This window comes from Mauremys reevesii, linkage group 4 (assembly GCF_016161935.1).
Source record: "Mauremys reevesii isolate NIE-2019 linkage group 4, ASM1616193v1, whole genome shotgun sequence".
NCBI lineage: Eukaryota > Metazoa > Chordata > Testudines > Geoemydidae > Mauremys > Mauremys reevesii.
In genome coordinates, this window is record NC_052626.1 from 129,017,973 (window position 1) to 129,029,880 (window position 11,908).

The 11,908-nt window shown below is 54.2% G+C and overlaps 1 protein-coding gene across 8 annotated transcripts; it reads right to left on the minus strand.

Annotated features, from left to right (window-relative positions):
• Window positions 1-959: 959 nt before the first annotated feature.
• On the minus strand, window positions 960-11,539 carry LOC120404578 (suppressor of cytokine signaling 2-like). 8 transcript variants are annotated; one of them, XM_039537358.1, is made up of 4 exons: window positions 11,392-11,523; window positions 7,766-7,788; window positions 2,753-3,031; window positions 960-1,740 (listed from the first exon to the last, which is right to left on the minus strand). In XM_039537358.1, the coding sequence occupies exons 3-4, from the start codon at window positions 2,901-2,903 to the stop codon at window positions 1,259-1,261; spliced, it is 633 nt and encodes a 210-aa protein (XP_039393292.1). In that variant the 5' UTR covers window positions 2,904-3,031; window positions 7,766-7,788; window positions 11,392-11,523; the 3' UTR covers window positions 960-1,258. The 8 variants fall into 8 exon arrangements, with proteins under 8 accessions (XP_039393292.1, XP_039393294.1, XP_039393290.1 ...); XM_039537360.1 differs by lacking the exon at window positions 11,392-11,523 and adding an exon at window positions 10,645-10,998; XM_039537356.1 differs by lacking the exon at window positions 11,392-11,523 and adding an exon at window positions 10,594-10,998.
• Between the last annotated feature and the right edge of the window lie 369 nt (window positions 11,540-11,908).

Genomic DNA, 11,908 nt, shown 5'->3' on the forward strand with positions numbered 1-11,908 from the left:
AAACACTGGAACAAAGAACCACATGCTGCTAGAGAAAGGAGTCTGCCTGTTTCACTCGGGCACGTCCAGAGAAGCCAGCCAAACAGTCCTGTCCTAGGTGAGCTTTTAAAACTCCCAGTGGAGCAATTGCTGGGGTGCAAAAAGCATCATAGGGCGAGCTTCAGTGTGTTGTAGCCCGAGCTGCTTCCACCGTAGAGATGCCTGGAGATCTAGTCCCACCCTAGGGAAACCCAGGTCAAGATTTTCCCATAGTGACCAGCAGGGGGCGCTTTTTTTTTTTGGCCCCAAGCAAGCGCGCATGGCGGGGCGCGCGGGAGCAGCTGAGCAGCCGCTGCAGCCGCATGGCGGGAGGCAGACCGCTGGTCGCGCGGCGGCGCGTGCGGGGCGGGGCGGCCGGGCGGGGGGCGCCGCCCGCAGTCATGCCTGCATGAGGGAGGGTCCAGCGCCCGCGGCGGGGCGCCCCCCTCCGCAGTCATGCCTGCAGCAGGTCCCTCTCCTCCGCTCGGTGTCCTCCTCCCGCGGGCATGAGCTGCGCGGCACGCGCACCCGCCAGCCCCCCCCCCGGCTGCAGGGGACGCCCCCTAGATTTTGCCGCCCTAGGCACCAGCTTGTTTTGCTGGTGCCTAGAGCCGCCCCTGGTGACCAGTGATTCTGTGTGCACAGCTGGAGACGCCTTAAAAGAGGCCTGATTTCCAGGCAGTGCCAAGCACCCACCCTCTATCAGGCCCCTTTACGGTGTCTCAAGTTGGGCCCTAAAAAATCATCACTCGCTTCTGGAAAAAAAAAATCACAGCCCCAGATGTGTATCAGGACTTGGTTATATTAAAGAAACCCCAACAAATCCTACTCAAACCAACCCACCCTCTCCCCTTAACAGCCAGAATGGAAGCCCTGCCCAAGTGAAGCAAGCAGTGAAGCAAGCCGAAGTCAGTGCAAAGATGTAGCCATGGGAGAACAAAAATAGTACAATGAATTTTTATTAGCGTCCCTAGCTAGGGACAACAGAGCCTGAAAAAAACCCAAAACACGCTTTCTGCCCCCGGCCTGCTTCGATCTGAGCTCCGGAGACCCCTGCCTTTCGCTCAGCCCCTCACACTTGTACCTGACCCCGAGGCCACGCACTGCAGCACTCCAGCTGAGCAACGCCAGGGACCCTTCGGAGTCCATCAGCGCTGGTGCCGGAGCGGAGTGGGTTGCGGGAGAGCACCATGTTTTGCCAGGGTAGGATGAAAAGGTGAGCAAGGTGTGGGGGGGTCTCTCAGAGCACATATGGGTACTTCAGCAGGTAGTCCTTGAGCCTCACAGGCAAAGGCAGGGCTGAGACCTGCCGGGTGCTCCTGTTGATAGTGAGCCTGCACAGGTGCTGCAAAGCCGGCACAGAGACATACAGGGGCTTGATCAGTTTCAGGTGGATGGCCGGATCCTTGGACACGAACGTGGTCTCCTGCTCCGACGGCTCCAGCCGCTCGGCTTGCTTCAGCGAGGCCAGGGAGTAGAACTGGACCAAGGCCATGGCGTCCTTGAAGCTCTGGAGCTTGGGCTTGGCCAGGACGGACGAGTCGAAGCCGAAGCGGCCGGCGCTGTAGCAGATCCGGATGTGGGTGGGCCCGACAGAGGTTTTGACTGACAGGGTGAGGAGGTTGTCTGGGCTGGAACTGTCACGCATCAAGAAGGAGCCTTCCAGGGCAGGGCAGAGAACGCGTCTGGCCTCTGCTGCTGTGAGGGGACCCCAGTACCAACCTGCCCAAGAGAGAAAGCACCGTCACATGCAAGTCAGCCCTAGCGCTTCACCCAACAAAGCTGGCCCTGGGGGACCCAGAGAGGGGAAGAGCCAAGGTGGCAGGAGCATGCTGGCTGTCCCATGCAAGAGATTTCCAGAGGAGCTGGGGGACAAGGGAATAGAAGGGACAGAGGCAGAAGGCCAATGGGTAGGCAGCTGGTGTGCTGTGACTGATGTTTTCATGCTGACCAGTATCACCTCATTGCTTCCTCACGTTCCCCCCAGCTGTTTGCTTTCTCCACCTGTTGTCTATAGTCAGAGAGCTCTTCAGGGCTCTGAGTGCAGTGGGGCCTTGACCCCTAGGGCCGGGGCCATCACAAGATTCAAATAACAGAGGCCCATTTCCCCATCCCCTGGTGCAGATTTCTCCAGCAGCAAAGGTGGCTCTAGGGGTCTATCCCCGCCGGTGTGAGCTGACGCGTCGGGATTTAATGAGAGCAATGAGTTGCCAGACTGACATCCCCGGAGGCTGATGGCTCCTGTTTAACCCAGGGTGAGGCCATGCTGCCCAGCCTGTGTTTTCTGACCCAGAGGAAAGCTTCTAAGGAGGAGAAGGGAATTCAGGTCTCCATGACCCAGCCAGTCAGTGATCTGTCTGCTGAGACTACTGACAAGTTGTGTGTGTGCAGGTCTCAGAGCATGACTGAGGTTGCATTAGAAGCCCTAGAGAAGCGCTGAGCACTTGTCCTCTGGAAATCAGACACATTTAAGGCATCTCAAGCCGGACACCCACAAATTACTAGCTGCTTTTGGCTTTAGAACTGATTGGCTGGAAACCAAATGACCAGAACCAAGGGAAGCTGTTTCTAGGGATATCTAAGACCTGGCCTGGACAGAGCCCTGGAGAATAGTCTCTAGCGAACAGCCTTGGGCTGGAGAGGGGTGAGGCTAGAGGATCTAACAGCTTTGTCCATGTCTAGTGTCTACAGTAATAGGTTTCAGCTTCTTGGACCAACATCCATTCTCCCTTACCAGCTTGCTCCAGGTGGCTTATGGTGCAGTTGATCTGGGCCGAGTTCATGTCTTCATCCCTGGCCTCTTCCCAGCCATCCTGTCCCAAGCCATAAGGGTAAACGCTCAGAGCCGGCTTCTCCCTGCAGATCACAGCATTGGGGGACTTCATGGTCCAGCGTTGTTCTGTTGGCCACGGGGGCTCAGGGAGGGCATCTCAAGGTGCGATCAAGGGGAGGTCGCTCAGGGAAGGGAGTGCTGCCGGCATCACTGGGGGCATCTCATTTGGCTTCTCAACACCTAAAAAGTAACACAGAAGAGTAAAGAAAGGAGAAACCAACGCTAGGAGGTCCAACCTGTACAAAGCCATTCACCCAGGAGCTTAGCTTCACCGGAGACTATTGCTACCGACACTGCCAACTGCCGCAGGGCGTTCCTTACAAGACTGCTACGCTGAAGGCACCAAATCCAACGACAGTGATGAAAAGCAAAAGACAACAGGAAGGGACAAGAGCAGACAAAGTGGCTGCTGCAGCTTCATAAGAGAATGGGGTAGAGCTGGTCAAAACAATCCAACTTTCAACCAAGGGCTTTGGGGGTCAAAATTTCAATATTCTACCCAAACAAATTTTGGATTCAATCTGTAAATTTGACCAGTTCTAGATCGCGGGGCAGGATTTTGATGTTTCAGTGAAATGTCAGGATTTAGGGGGAGAAAAAAGTAAACAAAAAAAATAACCGACCCAAAAAACCATGAATGTTTATTTCTGTTCAATTCTATACGTGTGAGGAAATACAGAAGCCGCTTCTGAGTTATATTGGGAAGAGTTCGTAACATGGAACCATCTCTGGAGGGGAAGTGGTAGAAACGTCCAGGAGTGGACAGAGCCCTGGAAACCATACCTAGGCTGATGGAACCTGACAGGTTCTTATGTCTGTCTCCTAACATTTCAGATAAGACAAGACCACCTTAAGAATGGGATGGACAGGATGAAACCCACCAAGCCCTCCGTCACCATGTTATTTGCCCTGTTTAAATGAAAGGCGATGAAGGGATAGACTCTATCCTGCCACCCTCACTGAGGTATCAGGTAACAAACCAGATTTCCCTGGGGGACGGGAGGTGTGGTGGCCCATGCCATTAATATGAATCAATAGCCAACTCTAACTTTTGGTGCTCAAGGCGGAAGTGGGTTAAGCAACGGCCATGCTGGTTCACACCCTTGCTTCGTTAAGCATGTTCTGAGATCCCTTGAGCCTGGGAGGAGCAAAGCCTTGATGAGGGGACCCTAGAATGAGAGGGGAGCCCCGGGTTTTATCCCATCTAATCGTTAGGGGAGCAAGGTATCATGATACCGCCCCACCCTTTTCCGGGCAGATTAAGTGAGTTGCCCAAGGTCATGCAGCAAGTCACTGTTGAAGCCGGGATTAGAACTCAAGAGTCCTGCCACCCAGTCCCTGCTCTAACCACTAGGCCACAATATCTCAAATACCAGCCAAAGCCACTTGGGCAAACACCAGATGCTGAGAGATGGCACCATGATGCCTAGCACCAAGCCGAACGGAGTGGAGCTTGGTTTAAAGAGACAGTTAACTCCTGAGTTTATCTGCTCTGAACATGTGAAACGCTCCGTCCGCCCCACCGGCACACAAACTGATGAGTCTTAGTGTTTCAAACCTGATGACCTTTCGGGGCCCTGAATTTAAGCCCTAGAAGTGCCCCTGCAACAGCCCTCTCCTGGTGGAGGTGACAGCACCCAAAGCTTGGTAGGAGTGGGACTGAGCCCACCCCACGCAGCTCACGGGCTCTCGAGGGGAGATGTTTTCAGAAGGCCCAAAGGGCAGTTCAGAGTCCGCCAGCTGGTGGGGCGCTCTCATCGGCAAGGACAGGGAAGAAAGCTCCCACCAGCGGCAGAATCTCAGTCCCTGCCTTCAGGGGGGAGTTTATTTCTCCAAACTAAAACAATCCCATATAAGTTATTAGACAGACAAACCAGGTCCTGCCGCCTGGCCCCTTTCCAGATGATCTGCAGGCTCTCACCTGATCCCCAGCCCCTGACCCATCACCAGGGAGGCAGATAATTAGCCACAAGGGGCTAAGCTCATCTCCCTTAACAGACAATCGCCCTCCCCTCATAACAGAACCCAACTCCCATGGGAAACCAATGGGAATTTGGTGCCTAACTCCCAGCTGTGCCTATGAAAGTCCTCCCCCCGCCACAGCAAACTGGGAAGCACAGACAAGGAGGAAGGATATGGTGCAAGGGGACACGGGTGCAGGGAAAGGACCTGCATACAAGAGAAGGCGAACAAGACTAATGATGGTGGATTTGTGCAGTCCGGCACCAGAGCCACCTGCAGCAGGTACCTGCCTGCAAACCCCCCCCCCCCCAGGCTCTCTCCCCACCTCGAGCTGCTGCAGCGACTCCAACACGCATAGGTCACACAGTGCAGCCGGTGCCCCCAGTGCTGGAGCATAAAACAAACACAGAGTTTGGCTAATTAAATCCACCAACCCCCTGCACCTTGGCTCCAGCCTCTGTCCAACTGCTGCATTCAACTCATCTGACAGCAGCTCTCACCCTGGATAACCCTCTAACGAGAGCAGGTCTCTGGGACGCTGGCTGCCACCCTCGCCAAGGTAATTAAAGTAGGGTGACTGGATAGCAAGGGTGAAAAATCAGGACAGGGAGTTGGGAGTAATAGACATCTCTATAAGAAAAAGCCCCAAATATCGGGACTGTCCCTATAAAATTGGGACATCCGGTCACCCTATGATTAAAGCCTTCGCTTCCCCTCTGCCTGCCAGAGCTCCCCACAGGCCAAGTGAATTAATTCCCATCTAACCAGGGACAGGTAGGGGTCAAGCGAGCTTGTTTGTCCAGGCAAGAGCATTTCAGGGGCAGACGGCTGCCAGGAGAGGGCTGCTCTGGAATCCTAATGAGGGTGGATTTATATCGAGCTATACAGAGAGGGATTTGCTGTCTGAGGAATGAACTGACGCTTGGTAAAAGAGACAAATGTGCCAGAGAGCTGACACTTGGGGGGAAGGGGAGAAATCAGGGGGGTGCAGAGCTGAGGCTCAACTCAGGCAGACTCCCGACTTCCCCATGCCGAGATCAAGGGCCAATTCCAACCCCCTTTGCCATGGTGGGTTTGTGAGATTTGACTGAAGTTTTCAAACCTAGGGTGTCGAAAATTAGCTCCCTAAATTCACCTAGCCCCATTCAGTCAGATTTGCTGAGCCCCCCAAAATTCCACTGAAGTCAACAGGAGCTGCAGGGGCTTGGCACCTCTGCCACCCAGTGCACTTCCCCTCTCCCACACTGCGTGGCCTATTCAGATATCAAGCTCTCTGGAGCAGGAACTGTCTCTTACTGTGTTGTACAGCACCCTGCACAGCAGGGCCCTTAGGTGCTACTAGAATCCAAATAGCGAATGTTTCTATTTAGGAGCCTAATGATGAGTTAAAAAGCTTTGCTTTCGGTACCCAGGACCGAAAACTTCAACCTCTATTCTGATCAGGATTATTTCCACCATCTGAATGTGAGGGTCTCTTCAGAGAGCTAACACCTACATGGATCGCATGAATAAAAATGTAGCACAGTTCTAACATTTCTTCCACCCGCACACGCGCGCACCATCTTCCAGGAGCTGTACTGACATCCACTCTTTAATCTACACAATGTCCCTGAAGGATTTCAGATGGAGAAACTTAGGCAAAGGGAGGGTCACTGATTTGCCCAAGGTCTCACAGAGGTAGTCAGTAAGCTGGAAGGAAGAGAAGATTCAAGGCTATGAGGTTTCTATCCCCCCACTCCGCCGGCAGAACATCAGATAACAAGGTTAGAAGGCTTTTATCTAGCAGCATGCTCCCTCTCTGGTGGGCATTTTAGAGAACCTCAGTTCCAGGCTCTGGGTAAAGGGTGGAACAGTGTTGCCTGTAATTGACCAGGAGGAATTGTCAGAGCTTTGTACAAAACACAATGGTGCAGGTGCCGATCAAGTGTATTCTCCCCAGACTCTACTAAAATAACCCCCCACTGCACTAAGGCTCTGACCCTACTGGTAAAACATTTCACCCTCCATGGTTTGTCATTTACCTCACTCCTTATTGTCTGTAAAACCCACCTTAGCTGGAAAAATAATCGGAACACTGAGTGCTGGATCCAGAACCCTCTCCCCAGTGAGTGCTGGATCCAGAACCCTCTCCCCACTGACTGCTGGATCCAGAACCCTCTCCCCAGTGAGTGCTGGATCCAGAACCCTCTCCTCACTGACTGCTGGATCCAGAACCCTCTCCCCACTGACTGCTGGATCCAGAACCCTCTCCTCACTGACTGCTGGATCCATTGGCTTGAGCACCTCTCTCTAATGGGCCCTATTCAAACACCATCCAAATTTGGGACAGCCAAGATCTAAACTCCGTGCCTTGAGTTCATCGCTGGTTTCTAGCCCCAGTATGATATCTGACCTTCAAACTGATACGGGTTCTGCCGCACTGGAGTTCTGATCCCTACCCGCGTCTTTGGTCTCTCTTATGCAGGGTCCATTTTTTTTTTTTTGGCTTAAGCTACTCCTTAAAACATCAGCCTTTCAGTCCCTGACTGTTTAATGGTTTATGCAGCCACAAGAGCACTTTAAAAATAAAATGAGACAATTGCTAAATATAATTGGCAGAGTGTACACCACTGCCTTCTAACTATTCAGTTGCATGTCATAGACTCAATAGTGTTAACAGCCAGTTAAGATTCTCCTGCAGCTCATGTAACAGGGGTCTGTGTCTCTGAGCACAAGGATCCAAGGTCTGTCCTTGTTGTTCCCATGAACTTGTGTCACAGTGGGCATATGGGGGCCCAGAGTCTCAGTTACACTCTTTTCAAATACATAAGGCAATCAGGATGCAAGGCAACAAACACGGTATTGTTCTGCAGCCTTTACTGGCTGGAGTGGAAAATAACATCTGCTTGGAGGAGGGCAGCCCATCCCACATGCTGGGGCTTGAGGAATGGAATGTAAATACTGAAAACTCACCTTCTCTGGATCATCTCCAAAGACTGTAAAAAAAAAAAAAAGAAAAAAGAAATGATCTTGGGGAAAAGAAAGAAATAATAGAAGGAAGGAAGAAGGATGCCTTGGAAAGTCAGATTCCTCCCTCTCCAGCTGGAAAGTAATCTCCCCAGGACAATAAAACAATAACAGAGCTTGCTGCTTCGTGACACTGACATGCTTGCATCCTAAAGGAGTGCTGAAAAACTGCCAGGACATACATTGCAACATACTTGACAATCATCATCAAACATTAACGGAGAGCTACCAAGCCATGTCCCCAGCCAAATCCCTCCCCTCTCCCTGCATTTTCAAGTGGATACGATCTCTTTCATTAGCCCGGCTCAAGGAAATGAACTTCCTGCAGGTGGAAGATGCCTTCAGCTGCAATGTCTTCTAGGCTTTTTTATTTATTTATTTGAAATCACATCCACCCATTTCCATCACCTGCACGGCAGAGAATTCGCTGCATTCGGGCATTTGGTCTACACTGGAAATAACATGGGATAGCCCTCAGGAGGTCACACACAGCTTAGCACTCAGCACAGGCCAAAGGACTGTCCTGCTTGACAGAGTCAGTGGGCCCTGGTGAACCAGGGCAACACGTCCTCCTTCACACATTTACAATCACGTGACTCAACATGTGTCCTGACACCACCTCGTTTCCCAGCCAAGAAGAGGCTGCGGGGCCCAGTTCATAAGCGGATGAAAGCATGATTGACTTCAGCAGAGTTTCACGGGCTGGCACCAAGTCTGAATATGTCCCTATGACTCCTCTCCCTGCCTCACGGGCCGGCCTAGCCATGTGGGCACAGAATGGGCAATGGCCCATGACCAGGAAAGAGAGGTTTTAGAAAGGAGACTCCTCTAGGTTGCTCTTTTGATTAAACCATTGGGAACAGGCTTGCTACATTTCCTCCAAATATTTGTCTCCCTCCTTTAGTATAGTCTGTTTTAAGGAGCTTCTGGTCATTTCTCCCTGTGAGCCATCACTCTATCCTATGGTAATAATTGGAGATATACCAATACCAATCTCCTAGAACTGGAAGGGACTTTGAAAGGTCATTGAGTCCAGCCCCCTGCCTTCACTAGCAGGACCAATTTTTGCCCCAGATCCCTAAGTGGCCTCCTCAAGGATTGAACTCACAACCCTGGGTTTAGTAGGCCAACACTCAAACCACTGAGCTATGCCTATGGTTTAACGCTCTCCCCAGCTCTAAGCCTGCTGCCCCCCTGTCTGTTCACAGGTTCTCTGTTACCATCTCTCCATGGCTCCCCAAACCCAAGCCTTTCCGATAGGCAGTTTTATGAAGACGCGTGTGACTATTCCCACTAGGATAAAGGTGATGGACACTCCTGGCACAGGGCTTAAGCCGATTGCTTGAGGGAGGTCAAGAACTCCACTTATGAATATACCGCCTGGGACAACGGGTTACGCACATCATTTGCCTTCACGTGGAGCATCAAATATGGGCTTACCAGTCCTGATGCACCAATGGTCTATGCAGCATGAAAGCTGGCCAAGGAGCGTGGGAGAGGGTGAGAGCAAGATGCCTGTCAATCAAACCATGAGGCTGCGGCCCCCCTAGGCAGCTAGGCTGGGGAAGTCTGCAGTCAGATGAGTCCCGCTTTCCTCTCCATCAGTGAGTGAGTGACACTAGAGACCTGGCCCAGGGTTATTAAAAACAGCTCGGGCCACACTGCACCTCGGTGGGTTTCTTCTGTCACGCTGGAGAAAAGAACTTGCAAGGGGAGGGGAGAACCTGCAGGCAACCAACCCACACTGGAATCACGACCCAGGCCCTATCTTCTGGGCTCTTCCTGGGGCAAGAGAACTTACACTGACCAGCCAGCGAGCCAGGACTCAGCAGAAAGCCAAGGAACCAACTCCTCCCTCCCCCATTCCACCTCTCCCAGGGCCGCCTCCCTGTTGTCCAACAGGCTAATACTTTAAGCCAGATTTGGGCTCCTGCCACCTCAAATGCCCAGAGACAAAGAGAGGGGCATGCACCCCTCTGCACCTCGGCAGAAACAGCTTGGTATTGAGGATTGACTTACAAAGGCTCCCCAGTCCTCTTAGTTTGCCAAGCACCCACAGACGGGGGTGCTGGAACCATGGGGCGTGGGGGGGGGGCTGAGAGCCATTGAACCAAACTGTAAACCCTGCATATGATGGAAACCACTTCAAGCCTGGGGATGCAGCAGCGCCCCTACTTCCAGCCCCTCTGGCCACAGAACCCACTGCCCACCCTCCCAGGACTGTGCTTAGCTGGAATCATTGCTGCAGACTTTGCTATGCGCTGCAGCCAGGCAGGATCAGCAGCCTCGGAAAGAATCTCTCTCTCTGCTGCTGTCACCCCCCCCCCCCCATTTCGCCAACCCACCTGCCCCTCCTCCCCACACAGGGCTGTTGTGCGGTTGTTTTAGGGGAAGGAGCAGCTAAGTGGGGGGCGCAAAGGGGAAGGAGAGTTTGGTAATAAGTGATCAATAATTCACCCCCCCCCTTCTCTGGGAAAGAAACGACAGGGCGGCATTACAGACCCTGGAGCTGGGGGGGGGGGCTCTGCTCACCGAACAAAAGGAGAAGCTTTCCCAAAAAGGGGGTGGGGGGACGGATCGCGGAATGCCCAGCTGCTGCTCTTTGTTTGCTGATCACAGACACAACTCCCCCACCCCACCAGCCTTCGTGCAAAAATCAGCCCAAGGGAGGCACGAGCCACCCTGCGAGGGGACCTCCCTGCAAGACCCCCGTGTCCTTTATCCAAACCGCCACCCGTCACCGCCCCCCTCCCAGGTGCACCCCGGGCACACACCTGGGCATCGCCTCCCCGCCCGGGGCGCTCGCCTGCAGCAGCGGTCGGTACCTGTCTCAAGGTCGCCGGGCCGGGGATGAGTGAGCGCAGGAGGCGCCCTCCGGCCGGGAGCTCAGCGCGCCCAGGTGTGACAATCCCGGCCGAGCAGCCCCGGGGAGCTCCGCTGCAGGGCTGGGGGGGTCACCGGCTGCTGGGGGAGACAAGGCGGGTCCCTCCCCTGCTTGCTCAGCTGGGGGAAGGAATCTGCAGGTAACGCCCCCCCGCCCGTGCCAAATGCACCAGGGGCCACTGGCTGGCGCCCCCCTGCCCCAAGCACCGTGCAGGTATCCGGGCAAGTGGCACCGCATGGGGGGGGTGGGGGCTCGCTGCAGCCTCCTCCCTGGGGGTGGGACTCCAGGCCCCGCCCCGCCAGCTCCGGACAGTGCCTGGCAGAGGAGGGGGCTCCTCCCTGGGGAGCTGGGGGAGGAGTTTCGTGCAGCCACCCCCCTGCCGGCTGTAGCGGGGGGCGCCCGGGAGCGGAGGGGGATCCAGGCAGTGTCTTAGGGGAGCGTGGGGGACACACACCACGAGACACGTGTATGGTCCCTGGGGGAGCGACCAGGATCAACCGACAGGCAGCCAGATCGCTGCGGATTCCTGCTCCGAGCAAGGAGCGGGGCTGAAGCCTTCCCCTCCCCGCCTTCCCCCAAGCAGCCCCAGGGACCCACCAGCTGGGCAGAGCCTTTATGGGGCTGCATGGCGTGGGTGGCCCAGCCACACGCTGTATTGCAGAGGGAGCCCCACCTTTCCTATACTTACAGTGTAATAAAAGACAGAGGGGACAGATCCTGCTTTCTTGCACCTCTAGCTCAGCCCTGGATTTGATATCACTTCTGTCTCCCCAGTCCCCTCCCACGACCAGGCCCAGTTGTGAGCACGTTCCCAGCTAACATCACACTGAGGAGCCCGCTAGAAATAGGTCAGTGCAGCCTCGCCGGGGGGATCGGGCTACCTGGGTATCTTTGCAGGACATTTTGGAGGAAAACCTCCCCGACCCTGACTCCCCAGCCAATGGGCTACAGCAGAGATTATCTCACTCCTTCCCCGCCCACCCCACACCCCACACCCTCTTACCTAGCTCTTCCCAGCATTGGGGTTGCTGCTAGACCTGCCCAGCAAACCCTAAGGCGCAGTCACAGCTTGTGCCTGGGATCTGGGCAAACCCAAAGTTCCCGTGACTGCAGGCCTGGGCCCAGAGCAAGGTTGAACTTCACCCCAGAATAAGAACCTGGATGGATGGGTGGGTGGATGGAGAGCTCAGCCTAAGTTAGAGTTT

Excerpts from the sequence above, each read along its gene's own strand:
- LOC120404578 (XM_039537363.1), bottom strand. The coding sequence starts at position 2,903 with ATGAAGTCCCCCAATGCTGTGATCTGCAGGGAGAAGCCGGCTCTGAGC. Across the intron at positions 1,741-2,752 it reads AAGCCACCTGGAGCAAGCTG|GTTGGTACTGGGGTCCCCTC; the intron begins GTAAGGGAGAAT and ends TCTCTTGGGCAG.